This window comes from Cladophialophora bantiana, assembly GCF_000835475.1.
Source record: "Cladophialophora bantiana CBS 173.52 unplaced genomic scaffold supercont1.6, whole genome shotgun sequence".
Classification (NCBI taxonomy): domain Eukaryota; kingdom Fungi; phylum Ascomycota; class Eurotiomycetes; order Chaetothyriales; family Herpotrichiellaceae; genus Cladophialophora; species Cladophialophora bantiana.
This window is the reverse complement of record NW_015971580.1, coordinates 1,850,335-1,868,175: the sequence shown is the minus strand read 5'-3', so window position 1 is coordinate 1,868,175 and position 17,841 is coordinate 1,850,335. Positions and strand designations below refer to the sequence as shown.

Below are 17,841 nucleotides of genomic sequence, written 5' to 3'. Positions count from 1 at the left end.
TCTTATAGGAGCCACAAAGCAGTCCAAAATGTTGAAAATTTGGTCAGGGACGAGGATCAAAGTCCAAATGTATGCAAAAAAGTGAATACCACGAGGAGATTTGGACCATCTAGTAATCTACCATCTAGCGAGTCCCGACCCCCTTGCTCTCTGTCTATTTTTACTGCCCTGCCCAGAGAAACGTTTGAGGAAGCGTGAAATCGGCGGACAGAACATGGTCCAGAGGGTCGGCACTCCGAGAGATAATGACCGTGAATACACCAGCCTCGGCCATCCATTTTCCGTGAACCTCTGACCAATATGACACCGCATACTTGTCAAGCTCGACTTTGATCTCCTTGCTCTGGCCCGATGCAATATTGGCTTTGGCGAAGGCCTTCAGCTCTTTCTTTGGTCGCAAGACCGTGCAGTCTGCATCACCAACATATACTTGCACGATCTCTGATCCGTCGACCGTGCCCACGTTGCTGACGCGGACGGAAAGGCGCATAACATGATCTTCGCGGGCTTCGAACTCACTGGGTACTTGGAGATTCGAGTATTCGAAGCGAGAGTAGCTCAGCCCGTAGCCGAAATAGAACAGGGGCTCCCGATCAACCTGTTCATAGTATCGGTGACCGATAAAGACGCCTTCGCCGTACAGGATGTTTTTGTCGGATTTGCCGTACATGAGATAGGTCGGAGTATCCTCCACTCTCTTGGGAAACGTCACCGACAACCTAGCTGAAGGATTTACGTCGCCAAAGACGACATCCGTGATGCCGTGGCCCGTCTCCTGGCCCCCAAACCAAGCGTGAAGAAGGGAGTTGGCTTTTGACAGCCATGGCATCCCTATGGGTAGGCCCGACTGCGTCACGACGATCTGTACGATACAAGTCAATAGAATTGCACAACCTTTTGTTGAGTGCGTGGGCGTCCTTGCTCACCGTATTCGGATTGGCATCGAGAACTTTCTTAATCAGTTCGTCTTGTCGACCAGGGAGTCTCAAGTGGCGGCGATCAAAGTTTTCGAATTCGTGGTCGGAGCTAAGGCCAGCGAGGACAACCGGCACGTCCACCCGCCGAGCCAAGGCAACCGCATTGGCGATTGTTTTGTCCTCGTCGAGCACTTCGTAGGCACCGAGCCGGAGTCCTGGTGCAGGAGCCGCTCCGACGACGAATGAGTGGATGCCTTCGTTTGTCAAGAGCACTTCGAGCTCGATCGATTCGCCCTTGTTCAGATCGAGGTCAACACACTTCTCCATGGTAAAGGAGTTCAGCATTGGGGTGGCGGCAGTCTTCTCCGGCACCTCGGACCAGAGATCGATCGATTCCCGGCCGTTGACAAAGAGCCTTGCCTTGCCAGAAATAGACAACCCAAATCGAAACCGGCCCGAGTTGGGTGGAGCATATGTTGCCTTGGCGCTGACGAACAGTACATTCGGTAAGAATAGCGGTATGCTGTCGTTGAAGGGCATCGAAGATTTCAAGGACACTGTAGCGTACAGGCAACGAGCGTCAGGCTTGTCGTGTGGATTCTCTCCGTAAAATTGCACAAGGAACCCGGGCTCCGACGACCCAGGCACCGTGTGACCGGACGCGATCAAGGGGGTGAACCTATGCGCTGAGCAAAAACCTCAGTTCAGGTGCCAAAACATTGTGTGCAATAGAAAGGTTGCCCCTTACAGTAACAGCCCAGCTGATATTCGACGGCGTTTTCGCCAACGGCTTCTACAAAAGCATCATAAGGGGTGTTCAGGTAGTAAGCGTCGACCTCGGAGCTACCACCTCCACAGACAGCCGGATTCTGAAAATGATAGCCAATCAGGCCGTAGGTCCTGGGAGCACTCTTCGAAAGTGGAAGTCTGTTATCGTTGTTTTTCAAGAGGACGACTGACTGAGCTGCAACTTGGCGAATGAATGCTCGAGACGCGGGCGTGTCGTTGTAGGGTTTGATGTCGGTTGGTGGAGGCCGTTGGACCTTTCTGATGAAATTCAGGACCGCTCTGACGCGGCGATCAATGGTTGCCCGAGGCACCTTACCAGCCTCGACGGCCCAGGTCAAGAGCTTGCCGCGCCAGAGAGAGGGACCGGGCATTTCAAGGTCCATGCCGGCCTCGATCGATCCTGTCGTGCTGTACGTACCCCACCAGTCGCTGATCACGATTCCGTCCCATTTGAGATCGTCGCGAAGGATTTCGTCGAGCAGGTGTTTGTGCTCGCTCACGTGGGTGCCGTTGATCTTGTTGTAAGATGACATGATCGACCATGGATTCGCCTGTCTGACCGCAATCTGAAATGGCAGGGTGTGCATCTCTCGAAGAGTCCTTTCCGTCATGACACAGTTGTCTTCGATCGAGTTCCACGACTGGTCATGAGCCGCGTAGTGCTTGAGACAAGCAGCCACTTTACGGCTCTGTACTCCGTCTATATAGGCAGCGGCAAGCGCTCCACTTAACCACGGATCCTCGCCAAAGGCCTCAAATCCACGGCCAATCAATGGGGAGCGTTGTAGGCAGGAGACCGGCCCCAGCACCACCTGTATGTTCTTCCCTCGCGCTTCATCGCCGAGAAGTTCCCCAACGCCACGTAACAAGCCCGAGTCGAACGTGGCACCCAGGGCAGTGCCACATGGCAGCATGCACGTACGAGGCTAGACAACAACGCGTCAGGATAGGAGTCCCAGCCAGAAAAAAAAAGGGGGGGGGCAACTTGCCCCATTCCAGAACTGATATCCTCTCAGGCCAAGCGGACCATCGGACATCTGTACGAATTTCTTTAGCGAGACGTGGCGATTTCCCAGGGAGGCACGGTATGACCTACATTGATACTGGGGACATTGAGCCTCTCAATGCCCGCTGTTTTGCATCGCCCCACACCCGAAAGCAGACCAACCTTCTCTTCCAGACCGAGTTGTGAGAGCACCCATTCGACGTCGAGTTCACCTCCGGATGCCATGATGATGGTGATGACGATGAAGGATGTGGTGCGAAGGGAAAAGAGGAATAGTTGCAGGAGCAGCTGTGCTGGTCCTAATAAAGGAGGCCTCCGATTCAGGTGTTGCCGTGCATTAAGACTGTTGAAAGCTCGCTCGCTTTTCACCCGAGCCTTGGTGGGACCAGCCACGAATGGATGATCCCTCACTTGTACTGGCCGAGCTAGAGCGCGTCGTCCCAGCCCGATCTTCGCAGTGGGCTTCTTTTCCTCTTCCAACTGTTGAGTCTCCCTGGTTTCGGGGGCCACCCAATCCGCTGCTGCAACTTGTTCATGAAAGCCTCGGACTCAGCGGCGAACTTTAATGCCTCCGGTGTATGCGGGGGAAATCAGGGCGACAGCCAGAGTGGCAATAGCCACCTCCACTATGATTGACCATTTCATGATACTGCTAAATAGCATAGGGTTGCGAGGGTCGTTGGGGATTCGTCAGGCAACACATGGGTTCGTGTCTGGATCTGAGCCTGCGTACGGATACGAGGCTACTTCCGGCGTCAATCTGCCCTGGTCCCAGACCATGCGGCAGAAGGGAATGCGGTTTTGAATGATAGGCTTCAATCTCGTCGTCGTCTTTTCCGTCAGGATCATGGTTACTTACGGTTGCCCTGTTGAGGTGGTACACGTTGGAAGTCGCCGATTGAAATTGAACCGTGGAGGACGTGGCTTGCGCAAAACGGACGGTACGCATGAAGCACAGCGGACTGCTGCCGCAGCGATCTTCGAGAACTAAACACGTGAGATTTATGATCAATATAAAATTAGTCTCGAAAGAAGAACAAAACACCCAGAGAAAGCTTCCAGCGCACTCTGATGTACAAAGAGAAAGGAATGGTAATTTCGGAGCGGCGGGAGAACATTTATCGTCGTCCGAGCGTGTGGGTATCAACCAGGCTTTGACGGGAAGGTAAGTTGGGTGCGGTCCACAGCACGGTGTCACGACGGGTGGTGCTCAGCAGTAATGTGGCTTTTGTGCACGAGTTATGGTGTGCACGAAAGCCAACTCGGAATCATGGCAACAATAGAGGCTCGCCCGCTGTATCAGTGTTTGTGGCGTCCAATGTCGCCCCTTTCGATGGCAGTAAGGACGTCCAGAGGGATCGGCCATCTGCCCAGGAATCGAGCCGCCATAGTCAAGACAGCACAGCGAAACACATCCGTTGTTAGACACAGCCTTTCATGCGGCCACGGGAGCACGTAGGGAGCTTAAGGAAAGGAAGGTCGACCGAACAAGGCAGCTGGGCAGCCTTGGAGGTTGTGACTGGCAGGATCGCCAAGTGATATAAAGACGGTCGACACCAGTAATCGGTCGAGTTCCTCGGACTAGTGTCGATACTCACAAAGTAATTACCTAATAGTATGGAGTTAGATAGGTCCTCATGGCTGTGTTAGAATCTATTATGTCCTCCATAGAGCAAGGCTGGGAAGGTGACATAACATCCAGGATAGGAAGAAGATAAGTATATTGGTATGCTGATGTGGGGGTGTAGTCAATAGACTAACAGGCTAATATACTATTCTACATTTCCTAATTAGGAAACTCTCACAAGTACAATAGCTATACGAAGACTCAATCGAATTCATCGAACCAACGAACAACTCTACATCGAGATAGAATACGTTCGATGGGACACTTTCTAAGCTACATGTCTGGCGATATTTTATCGACTAGTGATAAATAAGTTATTACTAAATAGATTGCTGATTATATTCGTGAACTTCGGGTACTAGAGCCCTCATAAAAAGGAGTTGTTACTTCGGTAATTAGAACTTGGATAAGGTCTTAACCACTGAAGGGAATACAATCTCTTCGGCCCTTTCATTAGCGATCAGAAATTCCATTCAGTTCTCTGTGGATCTATCCCATCAGAAGATTATATACGAGGCTACGACGAAGCCGTCAGGTGGTGCTATACCCATCAATAAAGGACCTATGTCTCCCACGGCGACCTCTGTCTACACAATGTCATCCTTCGCAATTACAAGATCGTTGCCACCATTGATTGGCAACTCGCTGCATGGTATCCGAAATTGGGAGGACACAAAGGCCCATTTTTGGACTTCCCCGCATGCCTGACTGATATGTCGCATTTGAGCGAGCTATACAAAGATATGATGATGATGATTTGAATGCCGAACGTGCTCTATGGCGGTATTTGGATCAACCGGGAATGGTGTCAAGTTAGAACTCGTAGGCCACTGGTAAGGGGTTGCTCGAGCAAGCCTTCGTCTCGGTAAGGAACTTTTAGGCCACACCTCCACCAAACTACTAATAGTTTAAATAAGCCTTGAGATTGAAGGTACGAATACAAACTTCGATTTTTGCCTTGAGAGTGGCGGCTCATGTGGAAATGCTTGCTCCATGTATTGCAGAGAGACCGGAGCATGCTGACCGTATTGCAACTGTTTGTATCTGCCGATATTGAACAACGTACAAGCCAGAAAAGGATGCAACCTTGGCGGTCTCTGCTGCTTTCCAGGGCTTTGTCGGGGCGGTGCTCCATAGCTTGGGGAAACCCAGATAATACCGTATTTGCAAATTCGCGAATCGCATCACGGAACCTTGTTTCGTACCTTGACAGCCGACTTCGCGATGAAGACGAGGACGCCAAGTTCATTTTCGTCCGCGCCAATGACCACTGTTAATACTATATACCGCCCTAAGGCAGATAACGAGCGGGGTCGTCGCCGCGATCAAACTTGTATTTGCGGCAAGGACTGCACTACGAAGGGGCCACGGCCCCCCCTCCCCAAATCACCCCTCCATGTCTACATGGACAGATAGCCTCGAACGCCTATCATTCCACGGTCATAGGGACCTTGAGCATTCCTGGCGCTCCCGTCCGGGCAAGAGATATTTAAAAAAAAAAAAAAAAAAGTCCAAAAACTCATGGTTAGCAGGCTATTTATTGTTCGCTACCTAAAGTGGATACCTGAGGCTCGGCCCTGAGCAAACACGGTTGTGTTCTACCTGGGGTGAATGTGCCACTTGTCTCGAGGTCATCTGCGGATGACGGAGATGAACGACATGGCGTGATCGGTGGGTGCTATTTGCATGGCTTCACGGATGGTGAGGCGGAAAGGAGTCTGCAGCTTTGCGAGAATATGTACTTTGTTGAGCTTGCAAGGAGTTTAGAGCGTGATGGCTCCGGGTCTCTTTGTGCACATTTGGGCCGCTAACAAGCACGTTTCGCTTTCGCCATACTTCTTGATGCTGGGTGGCCGCTCTGTCTTCTCGGCGGGCATCTGCAGCACTGATGGCTTGAGCGGGTGGTCATATATATGGAAATATGACGATATCAGCTATGGCACCAATAGTCGGCGGTTTAGCCCATGGTCACTAGTGCTAGTAGCATAGAAGACAGCAGCCGAACAGTAAAAGCAACCGGAACTCTGGACGAGCGCAATCTGCGCTGTGCTGCATACGTAGTCACGGTCTTTTCACACCTACAACTCACAAGTTTGTCCGCTGGTCGCGAATCCCGATGAATTTGATTATCTATCCGCACGTAGATCACGCGCCCCCTACCCGGGTAGCTACTGATTTCCGTTCCAAGGGATTTCATTGCTCCAATTGGGCAGTCCCCGTTGAGTAGGAATAGTCGTGCTATGAAGACCCGACATGGCGTAGAGATCTTCCTGATTCATACCAGGAAAATCACTGGCAGCATAGCTGCCGAAAGCTGCGTTTACTTGAGATGGGTCAAAGGCGTGCATGGGCCAGTCTTCCGTGTTCAGAAATTGAATATTCGAATCTGTGAGCTGGTCGATGGATCCTGTAATTTCTGGAGCCCTCGGCTCAATTGGGGCGTTTTCATGACGGTTAGATGGTGCCGCGCTCTGTGTCGCGTTCCGTATTGGAGCCATTGTGAAGACATCTTCTTCTGAATCTTCAACTGCCGGGTTCATAGATGGTTGGGACGACTGGGACTGTGTCTGTCTCAAATAGCTCGGCAGGGCAATCTCGAAAGCCTCATCCACGATCACTTGAGTGGAAAGATCCAAGGGCGGGTATTGCCCAGGCTGCTGGCGTCGATCAAGCATCATGCTCATCAATTCCTGGGGGCCAACCCACCGAAACAAATTCACGAAGTGATTGATCATAGTTGCGTCCGCGGTGGTAACAAAGGGTGATGATGGCCTCGGCGCTCCCGGGAACAGTACACTATAGATGTTGAACCAAAGCTCACATGGATCTCCTCGTATGATGCGACGCTTGATGGCTTGAAACTGGTCGTCGGTCATCTTGTCTTCGTATCTAGGGCCCTGCAGTTCGCATGGTGGTCGCTGCCTGGTGTGCTCATCGAGCTGTTCGCGCGACTTGTATGACTTGAAACAGCTTCCACAATAGTAGTCCGGTCTCTTATGGATGCGATACAGATGCTGCTTTAATCTAGAGATGTCGCGCAGGCAGCAACTACTGCAGTTCCAATAGGCAGGTTCAGCCAGATTCTCCCGGGAGTATTTGGACGGATTGAATTTGGCGTAAGGACAAGCAAATAATTTCGATGGTGGCTCTTCTTCGTCCACTTTTCTCTTCAAGACCGGGGAGCGCTTCGAAGAATCGTCATCATCCGGCTCGTCGGGGCCGATACCACGTGGGTGCAACCCTAGCAGGTTGCTCGACTGACTTGTTGCCGAAGTCGTCCTTGTAGCTGGCTGCGAGGAGGACGCGGATTCTGAAGAAGATGTGTGTTCCGACCCGACTCGCATTCTCGGCCTGTGCTGATAAGACCCGTGGATGCATCGATCTACAATCCGCTGAGCCAGACCATTGAGGAAAGTAGCAGTGTTGGAATTGAAGCGAGGCGGAGGTATCTCAGTAGCCCGGCTGTTCTCCATGCCCATAAATGAGAGCTCGCCTTCAGAGATGCTTACAAGGCTTCTCGAGCTGTCGACTGCCCTGCTCAAAGAACTCTGTGGCGTGCTTGGGACATAGCTCACTTCTGAACCTGTTGCGTCCGCTGGCAACGCAATGGGCTGAATCACCGGCGAATATGACTCTTGACGAGCACTGGCCGTACCAGACCGCACATCGTCAGCATTTGGCTGAGGAAAGTCTATGGTAGACTCCGAAGCGTAAGTCTCCGCAAAGTTTCTGTGAGAAATTATGCCCAGAGTATCATCTGAGACTTTTGACTGTTCGTTTGCGCCACTAGGAGCTTCGAACAAGTTGTGTTTTAGGTCATTTTCCCTGCCAGAAATTGTAACTGGTCTTCCTACCTCGGAATCGCTCTGGACAATGACGGGGGACGGATAGAGCGACACGAAGACTAATTTGTCGCCGTCACGTACCTCCACCGCTTCGTACATCCAATCTTTGAAATCAATTCCGACCAACGACCAGTCCTCGATTCCCGGACCTCCTGTAACCTCACTCTTCTTATCCCAGCTATTACGTTTGTTAATTCTGGGGAGGAAGTGGGCCCGCAGAAGGTGTCCAGTTGCATCGTAGGTTGCCCAGTATGGTTTCTCATTTTTGCAGGCTATGCAGCCCGCGAGGAATGTTCCACCAGGTTGTGCTTCTTTGCAAATCCACACCCTTCTCGACTGCGCGTGGTGCTGGTCAATGTGCCGACGGAGTTCGTGTTCATCGTGGTATCCTTGCGGGGGATCATGACACAGCGGACAGGGTAGTGTTCTGCGTGGCGGCTGTTGGTGAAATGATTTTTGTATCGTAGCCTTGTGCGCCGCATCTTCATCAAGGTTCGAAATTTTGACGCGGGAGAAGGCGTCAATGCTCTTATCCTCGAAATAATAGGCAGAGTCTGAGGGGAATGGTGCATCTGTCTCGAATTGAGAGGCTATGAAACAAGAAGCCTCTTCACTGGGAGACCGAGAGATAGTTCGAGAGTTGTAGCCCGAGTCCATTATGTCCCGGGGCGAATGCCAATCTCGAGTCTGAGGGTTATCGGACAAGTTGAGGAACGATGGGGCTCTCCCTGACGCGAAAGCGTTATCTGCGAGCTTAGGTTGATATTCTGACTGCTCTTCTCTGGGGGTCAGAAATGGGTGGTCATAGAACGTCTGAGTGAAAAGATCGAACCCTGCAAGGACGAGTAGCATCTCTCTGGGTCGAATAACGGGTTTTAACCACCAACAGCACAGAGTGCGGCTCTCGCACAGATGTTCATAACCATGGTGGTGGCCTTGCTGCGCCAGGCCCCGTTCGTTATAGCTCGAGGCCCAGGCGAATCACGATTGGATGCGTGATACAATAGGCAACGACCAACCGCGTTAGGAAAGGGCCGACAATGCAAATGAGGAGGAGCTGCGCCTTTCCAGTGTTCAGTCACCATGGAAGCGAAGGCCATACAATTTCCCTCCACCGAAAAGTGGTGTTCATTGTGCTAACGAGTTGGTAGTCTTGGTCGAGCGATTCAGCAACTGAATATGTATCTAGGATCCAAACAAAGAACGCTGCGAGGAAAGACGTAGGAGACATAAATTTTACCCATGGCGGCAAGGGGTGGGAAATCTCTCGTTGAGGTCCTTGAAGTGGCGGAATAGCTAGGTCAACCTGCAGCTTTGGCCTTTGATTTAGACGAATCCAGGAAGTAACGCTACCAAAGGTAATGCTACATGTCCACCACCAAATGCGATTCTGTTGCCAAAGTTCCCAGTCTCAGTGGCCGTTGCTGTAGAAGCGGTTTCGCTTGGAGTCTGGTTTGAATCAGATTCGTCAATTCAATCGCCTCTATGTGCCCCACCATCCCCAGTGAAGCACTCACCTCACTGAAGGTCTGTCCGGCCGTGGCTGAAGCTGTCTCGACCGAAGAAGCTGTGGTTGACGTTGAAGATGTTGCCTCGGTGCTTTGAGGTGAACTAACCAAAGTGGACTCGGGAATAGAGCTGCTGTTCGTTGCGGAAGTCGCATTGGCAGGGACGGGCGTTGCATCGAGCCCACACGCTGTTGCGGCCTCGGCGACACTGTCACCATAGTACTGCCAGATATCAAATTCGAGAGCACAATCGAGGCAAGCTTTGAGGGCAGTGGTAAAATTTCCTGTGTCGCAATATCCTTCCGTTCTACCAGCGACAATGACAGCGCCACTGTATCCTGTGTCAATTGAGCCACAACGTAGATTTGATGCACGACCCACCAGTTTGCATGACAGTCGTATTCAGGCGTTCCAGGTTCTTGCCGCCGGTAAACGGGGAAAGAGACTGGATACACAAGTGAAGCTGAGACTGAAGCAACGGCCAGTGCCATCGCGGACAGGAGAGAGTAACGCATTGTGCTGATCGAAGTGTGACAGACCAGACTGAAGATGCAAAGTCTGGAACTGGGAAGCACAGGCCTGGGCGAGAAGGCCATAGAGAGGGGGAGACGACCCTCCCTTATAAACATAGAGCGATATTGCCTCCATTCGTCTCATTTCCGGACCACGCTCGGGCGCTCCAAGCGAAGCACCGTCCCTCCATGAATTGGGGAACCCTCAACAATCAACGCGGGTTTTTTGCGAGAAACACAATCATCCGGCCCTGACAGGTTCAGAGGCGAACAGTTGAACAGTTGGCCCCGAGTCAACGCTTGGCCGCACCGTTGGTTATGCTGAGTGAGACAAGTAGCCCGCAAAAGCCGAACGCCCAGCAACGGCCAAGCACGCCGGCGCCACTTATCTTATCTGATTGCGTAATTTCGAGCCTGACAATCGACGATTTGTCTTTCCAAGCATAAACGGAGGTCAATATTTTGTCTGGCGACGCCCGATGTCGGCAGCTATCTTATCCGATTAGATTGGCAGCGGCTTCGCTTGGACGTGGGCGATGTGCTCCGGTACTGGGTATGGCCATTGCGGTTTGCAAGCAGAGACACTGTCGGGTGGGGGGTCCCTCTTTCTGTCTCTTCCTCCAGCAAGCCAAGTCCAGTCGTAGGTTGGAGCGCTCGGGGAAATGCCTGGCTAGGCATTCGTAGGTTTTCCTTGTGGCTTGGATGAATTGGCTCGCTCTATATCTTCCCTCCTCTCGTTGATGGTGGTGTGATTGAGGCGCGGTTCACTCGATTCTCTTGTCTTCAGAATCCGGTTTCGGTCCAAAGGAAAATCGACAAATAACTCGGTCCTTGCAGGTCAGCGAATTTTCACACTTCGCAGCGTTTGGGGGTTGACAAAATGGCCCTCCTCACGTCTCTTCGGATCTTCTGCTGGGCTCTCGCGGCGAATTACGCCCTTGCTCAAGATCACGGAGAAGAATATGAGAAAACGATGGGCCCAGTCGCCTTCCTGTGGCCGCCTGATCGGGAATGGGGCGCTGCTCAAGATAATACAGCCCCGTGTGGTTCGGCTGCATCGGTGGTGAACAGAACCGAATTTCCTCTGCGTAAGTCAATGTCAAAGTCCAGAGTATGCATGCTCATTTGTACAAGTCAACGGCCAAATCGCGCTCGTCGCTCAAGACGAGTCCTGGTCCATCCAAGTAGCCGTTTCTCACAAAAACGGTGGGTGAAGTAGCGACTCACCAAGACTTCTTGGGTCGTAACTTACAAACCGGCTAGATCCGACGTCGAACGGTGATTTTGAGACGGTGATTGCGGCCACGAGAATCCCAGAACTCAATGAGGGGCACCAGTGCTACCCGATTCCCAATCCATCGGCTGACGTCGAAGCTCTCTCCAACGCGACATTGCAAATTCGATATACTTCGGACTTTGAAGACGACAGAAATGAGACGTACTATGCGTGCGCTGATATTACTTACGTTCCGACCAGCCAATTCACCTACCAAGTGCCATGCTTCAATGCCACTGTTGATGATTTCAACATTACTGATTCTGATCCTGAATCAACTTCTTCGGATTCGGCAGCGGGAGCAACCGCAACATCTGAAGTCACGGGAGATATGGAAGACACGGAATCATCGTCTTCAGGTTTGTCAGGAGGCGCGATTGCCGGTGTTGTCGTCGGGGTTGTGGTAGGCGTTGCTGCTTTCCTTGGTGTGATCTTTTTCATGTGGCGTCGCAGCCAGCAGAAGCGTCGACTTCGTCAACAGAAGGCTTCCCTGAGGAATGTGAAATGGGAAGACCATCATCAAGGGACCGGACCGGGGTCGCAGGCTTCAGCTGGTGATATTGCCCTTAGGAAGCTTTAGTCAGATGAAGGTGTTCGGAATTTGGGAGCATAGTTTCCAAAGAGGACGGGAATTTCGTACGGGATTATCGACCGACGGTTGATGGAAAGTGGGAACTCCATTTCGACGCATTCCAACGTTGATAGCACTCCACTTTGTCACAATGGTCGATAATTCATGATTCGCGTCCGAAGGAGATCAAAGGTGGATTTCTCGACCATGGCGACGACCCCGAAGCCACCCAGCATATGCCAAGGCGCTAGCAAGCAAAGGGGCCTTCCGGATTAGGCTAGACTCATTTTCAATGCAAACTCAGCCTTGTCAGCACATCAGGGGAGGCTCTTGGAAGATGCCTCAAGAGAAGTACAATGCTCCGTTCTCATACAATCCATGCTCATCTGATGGCCTATAATGTACATCCTGACATCCTCATATCCTGCGTTGCTGTCTCATAAACCAATGGGGTATCTCATGCACCGATCCCTGTCCCAGCTGTCTCAGTCCTAGCGGTCCCCGTCCCCGTTCCCTATCCCAATGAATGCTGTACCCATGCCCTCCAAGACCGACCAATGCATCACTCCATCCATAATACAACATTTCACCATTCTATCCCTTCATCCTTGACATTCTCCAATGTTTCCAAAACTGGCAGAATCTGGGCCTCGTCATTCGCAAGAGCAGCCCTCTGTCTCGTTCGTGAGTAGAAAACAGGGCAATCCTTGCTATCACACCGTATTTCTTCATTCCACCCGAATCCCGAGCAAGAGCGACAGACCTTTGCGAGTTGCGCCGCTTTTCTCTCTGCTTTCATGAGCCTCGACCGTAGTTCTAGCATACTCTGCGAAGGTTGCTGAGAGCAAGTATCGCATAACGGGGCCGGGGCGTCTAATCGTTCGCGACAGACAAGACAAGTCGATGATTTCATGTATGACTCCAGAGTCTTTTGAGACCTCCCTCCGTTCTTTCCGTCTGTACCAAGCCCGGCGTCCACTCTCCTGATACGTTGATATTTCGGCATTTCGTCGTACCATTGACGGACATTGGCTCCCACCAGGTTGAAGATACGTTCAAGAGGTGGGATGATGTTCTTTGAAATGTAGTATTCCGCATCGAGCTCCGAGTGCGCGTCATTGAGCAAGACATCTGGCGCCACGCAACGGTCGATCAACCGCGCACCTGGTCCGCCGGTGACAACCACATAAGGTACTCGTTCCCCGTATTGAGGCTCAAGTCTTGGATCTTCCATCATTTTTCGAGCGCTAATAAGTGCACCAGGAGGTGGGGGTTTTTTATCACTGTAAGTCCCGAGCCTGACTTCTCTAGCAAAGCAGAAATCCTGGATCGAGACCCTCCCTTGCATGATTTTGGCACATTGAGCCTGGAAGAAGGCCTTGACTTGACTTAGGTCAGAGGTACGGAATAGCAGTTTCAATGCGGTCTCCTCAATCTTCTGTTCGGCTGGCGTGCCGTCTCGGCGGACAGTCTCGATTCCCTTGGCATCAAAGTCCGGTACAGTCTGCTTTCGGCTTTCGTACTTGAACCCAACGTATCTTTTCTTCGCAAGCAAAACGCATGGATGATAGACCTTCTCGAACTTCAACTTGACCGGTCTAGGATTCATCTTCGTAATTGTGTCGGCAATCTCTTCACCTATGTCGAATGCTTGCTCTCTTGTCCGGCCTTTGAGGTAGACAAAGAGGCTGTCGGTATCGCCATAGACTACTTCCGCACCCCATCGCTCAACCGAGTGAATCAGGGCAATGGCCTTTTCGAGCGTTTCACGACCCGTCTGTACGATGCTGTCCGCGATCTCAGAGCATGGCATTCTTCCTGAGAATGACGCTGATGTATAGCCGTATGTGACATTAGCTATAAGCTTGAGGGCAAGTTGTCTGTTATTCAACAGCCTCTGCAACATCTTGTCGTCCGTATCGACCTTCATGCCACTCTTGACCATGACCCTTGTCTCGAGGATCTCGCTCAGCATTTTTGCCAGCAGGGACTTTCGGATCTCAGGCTTGGCGTACATGATCCCATTCGGCGCAATGTTGATGTAATCCTTGAGCAGCTCTAACAATCTGGGTTCCCGATGATAGTTTGTGAAGCCCATTTTGTTGGCGCCTCGCCAGCTGACGACTCGTCCAAGGAAAGTTGAGTAGCAATAGTTGTAGGCTATCATGACGCTGGGATAAAGGGACTGAAAGTCGAGCACCAGTAATGGGCTAGTATAGAAGTCGCTTTGGGGCTCCATTACCAGTGGCAAGCATTCTAACGCATTTTGACCCCCGACTTGTCTGCGACTGGGCGATACCAGCATAAAGTTCTCCGGCTTTGCGATGCGAAACATCAAAGACTCTACCTTGAATTGTGAACCTCGTGATATGACCGAGAACCAGTCAACACCCAACAACCGGGCTTGTTCACTGGTTCGTGAGATCAGCTCATTAGCTTCGAGAATTTCAATGTCGATCTGTGCCCTCGAAGTGAAATACTCGATGACTTTTGCCTGATCGCGAGGATTCCTGCTTTGATACCATCTCGTCAGGTCAGCAAAGCTGTAATGAGGTATTCTTTGATGTAGCAAGTGATAGACAACGTTTTCCATAGTGTAGCCAAGCAGGTTCAGTTCGCCACGCATGGCCCTCCAGATATTGATGGTATGCCGACCTGTGACGCGAACTGTTGAGGTGTGGTTGAAGCCCCAGCGGTCATCTTCCTTTCCAAATCTCCCGTGAGATTGAGACTTCATTCTGGATAGCTCATCACAATAGTTCAGGTCATACTTGATCCGTGCTCTTTCAATGAGGTAACCCCACGAGCTATTGTGCACTTCGTAGCCGGTCAGAATATCAGGATCATAGTACCTCACAATGTCGACAAATCTCGTGAGAACGTCAAGTTCGGTAGCTTCTTCTTCAACGTGATACGGGACATTACGAGCAATCCTTTTGGCTGTCTGCTGATCACCGGCAACAGCAAGAATTCCCACATGCAACCCGTTCTTGCTTACACTGGTGTCATCACCCTCATCGTCGGTCTGTGCACACCAGAATATGCACGCAATGGCATCTTCATCAGGGTTTGGAGCAAGAGAACCTCGAGTGTTAACATGGACTTCCAAGCTCATCACATTCATATACTGCGTTTCATGTTGTACGCTGGTGCAGGGCTGCTTTTGAGAGTATTTGAAGCCGTACTCATTCTTCTGCGTCGGGCCATCAATCTGCGAAAGGGCCCTGCCTCGCGCCCCGATTTTGCCGACTTTACCAGGCTCCTTCACCTCAACTTTTGCCTCGTTTTCTTCTTGCAACCAGGAGAGCACATCAACTTTCCGAGGAGGAGCGGCAGCTATGACCCACTCAGAAATAGTACAACGTTTGCGTCTTTGGTTATCGCGAACCTGCTCGGCTGTAAAATCTAGTAGTGAGGGCGGCTTTCGGCCGAACGTTGCTAAGGACGTTCCGGAGGCATCAAAGTCAGGTAAATAGGGCACCGTTGCACTTTCAAGCTTGAACTCGCGACCGGCGTATGCTCTAGCCTGGTTAGGAACATCTTCCTCATTGCTGTAATATGCTTCTTGGTAGATCACGTCCGGTAGACCGTTCTGGTACATGGTCGATTCGACCTGTTTGAAAGTTGGTGGACGAGGCTGATATAATTGCAAACTTCTCTTTTCTTGCATTGTTGGGAGACCCTTGAGGCTGAAATCGAGAAAATTGGATGACCTAGTGCACAGACCTATGGTAAGAGGCATTTGGATATGTCCGGACGCAGTAGATACAGACTTTGCAGGGGTCTTGAGCATCGCAGGAGAAATTGGAGGCTCAACAGTCGAGCCCTTTGGCACGCTCTGCGAAGCACCACTTTTCTGGCTTAGTCGGAGCACGGTAGCAGGATCAGTGGGATCCTTTACCGTGGGGAAGGATAACGTTGATTGTTGTGAGAGAATTGGAGATATTGGTACATCCACAGATGTGGCCTTTGATGTTTTCTGCCGGTCCATAACTGAAAGACGATCGACGGTAGGCTGAGGTAATAGGATACTACGCATCTCTTCCTCTGTTGGTTCCGCACCCGATCCGAGCTCGTCATTTTCATTAGATAAATCAGAGTCCTCATCCGAGGCCCAGAAGTCAACGTCGGGTAGAATATTCTCGCAATCAATCAAATGCTTCTGTCTTTTCCTGGGTTTGAATGTTGGCGCCTCTCCAAATCGTGCTCTCTTGGTGCGATTTGTGACTTCAGCATGACCATTTAAATATTGTTCTGGTACTTCAAATACATCCTCATCAAAGTGTTCCTTGTCACCTGCAGGACGAATGCCGAATTTCTCGTACTCGGAGGAGCTGATAGGAGATGAGACTGGCCTGTCGGCAGCTTTGGCATTACCGTCGCTGTAGCTGTTTGTTTGTTGTGACCGGTCAGATGATCCTTCCTGTGAGTCGTCTCCATCCAAGCTTAGGCCCGAGCCATCCCCAAACTTTGCCGATCGAGACTGATCAATAACAACCTGGCTATGCCTGTCTTGCGCAGCGTTGTTGCCATTGAGACCGTCACTCGGAATTTTTGACTGGAGATTGCAGATTCTGTCTGGATACAAGTCGTCAATGCTCTCCAGTGCTGTGCGAACAGTGCCTTCGAGAGATCCGGGTTTTACAAAGGTGTCGAAAGAGACTTCTCGCTTATCGCCCTTTTCAAACTCCTCGGCTGCGAGCTGGGCCACCTTCTGACGATATTCATGTTCGTGGATCCAGCCCCCAGCAGCTGTGTTCCTTGGATCCGCTGACATGGATATTAGAACCTCAGGAGGGAAGGGGCTGCTATTCGGGTCCTTGAGTCCCATTCTAATCTTTCTGCGTCGAGTTTCATCCTTCCAAAGCCCAGCCATGCTCTGCACCAGTTTGGCATCTGCCGGGATAGGATGAATGCGCTCGATAAAATCATGGTGTAAGGTTCGAGCGTGGACGTCTCTGCGGTTCAAAATATCCTTGACGTGCACATCCACCTCGAGCGTACAGTGGCTCTGCTTAGGTAGTTGGGTATCATCGGAAATGTCCAAGAAAGGAATTGAAAGATCGTGCCATTGATGCATTGGATTTGTCAAATCGGTATATTTTGGAACGGGTGCACGAAACTTGACTTTTCGGCAGTCGATATAGCCACACCCGTAAAGATTGTAGTCGCACATCCATTGCGCCACATATTGCATGTGACTTTCGTATGGCTGCAACACTCTTTTCATGATTGCTCCCTCCCGCAACAAATCGGCCAACTTCGTCATATGCAGCGGGTTCAGCAGATAAATCTTGAGGTAGAACTTGTATCCGACATGAAAGCCATAGAACGGAATGCCCTTGACCAAAGAGATGTGGGCAACATATCGATGCTTTCCTTCGTAAATGTTCTTGCGGTAGCTCACCGCCAAAGCGTGATCGATGGCGAGGTGCAGGGTACGAATGGCGACATTAACATCCTCTGGAGCTAGACTGCCGCTGTACTCGATATAGGTATATTGGAGCGCGCCATGGACGTGCATCAACACCTTTTGCCCGGTCGGGGTTGCGCCAAAGACGCGAATGACTGAAACTCGAGGTCTGTCATTGCGATTCACACTGCCAGTGCCGAGAGGTAGAGGAGGATCCAACCCGTCAGCTGGGACAGCTTGGTAGTGATCCACGCAGTTGAGGCGGATTCGGAAGATGTCCATGAGCGCAGGGAGGTAATCGACGCGTCTTTCTCATATTGGCGGGTTTATTTCGTGTAAATTATCGAAGGGGACAAAGTTCCTAGACATTATGAAGA

General features: G+C 51.2%; 5 protein-coding genes across 5 annotated transcripts; 1 reads left to right on the top strand and 4 right to left on the bottom strand.

The window, feature by feature from the left end:
• Positions 1-160: 160 nt before the first annotated feature.
• On the bottom strand, positions 161-2,937 carry Z519_04983 (uncharacterized protein; the record flags this gene model as incomplete). Its single annotated transcript, XM_016762725.1, has 4 exons — positions 161-862; positions 927-1,603; positions 1,666-2,632; positions 2,803-2,937. 4 exons carry the CDS (start codon positions 2,935-2,937, stop codon positions 161-163), a joined length of 2,481 nt encoding a protein of 826 aa, XP_016621672.1.
• Positions 2,938-6,507: 3,570 nt separating this feature from the next.
• On the bottom strand, positions 6,508-9,036 carry Z519_04982 (uncharacterized protein; the record flags this gene model as incomplete). The annotated part of the gene is made up of 1 exon (XM_016762724.1): positions 6,508-9,036. The coding sequence occupies one exon, from the start codon at positions 9,034-9,036 to the stop codon at positions 6,508-6,510; it is 2,529 nt and encodes an 842-aa protein (XP_016621671.1).
• A 474-nt stretch (positions 9,037-9,510) lies between these two features.
• On the bottom strand, positions 9,511-10,207 carry Z519_04981 (uncharacterized protein; the record flags this gene model as incomplete). Its single annotated transcript, XM_016762723.1, has 3 exons — positions 9,511-9,633; positions 9,702-10,023; positions 10,074-10,207. The coding sequence occupies 3 exons, from the start codon at positions 10,205-10,207 to the stop codon at positions 9,511-9,513; spliced, it is 579 nt and encodes a 192-aa protein (XP_016621670.1).
• Positions 10,208-11,084: 877 nt separating this feature from the next.
• Positions 11,085-12,060, top strand: Z519_04980 (uncharacterized protein; the record flags this gene model as incomplete). Its single annotated transcript, XM_016762722.1, has 3 exons — positions 11,085-11,292; positions 11,339-11,410; positions 11,468-12,060. 3 exons carry the CDS (start codon positions 11,085-11,087, stop codon positions 12,058-12,060), a joined length of 873 nt encoding a protein of 290 aa, XP_016621669.1.
• A 577-nt stretch (positions 12,061-12,637) lies between these two features.
• On the bottom strand, positions 12,638-17,746 carry Z519_04979 (uncharacterized protein; the record flags this gene model as incomplete). The annotated part of the gene is made up of 1 exon (XM_016762721.1): positions 12,638-17,746. One exon carries the CDS (start codon positions 17,744-17,746, stop codon positions 12,638-12,640), a length of 5,109 nt encoding a protein of 1,702 aa, XP_016621668.1.
• Between the last annotated feature and the right edge of the window lie 95 nt (positions 17,747-17,841).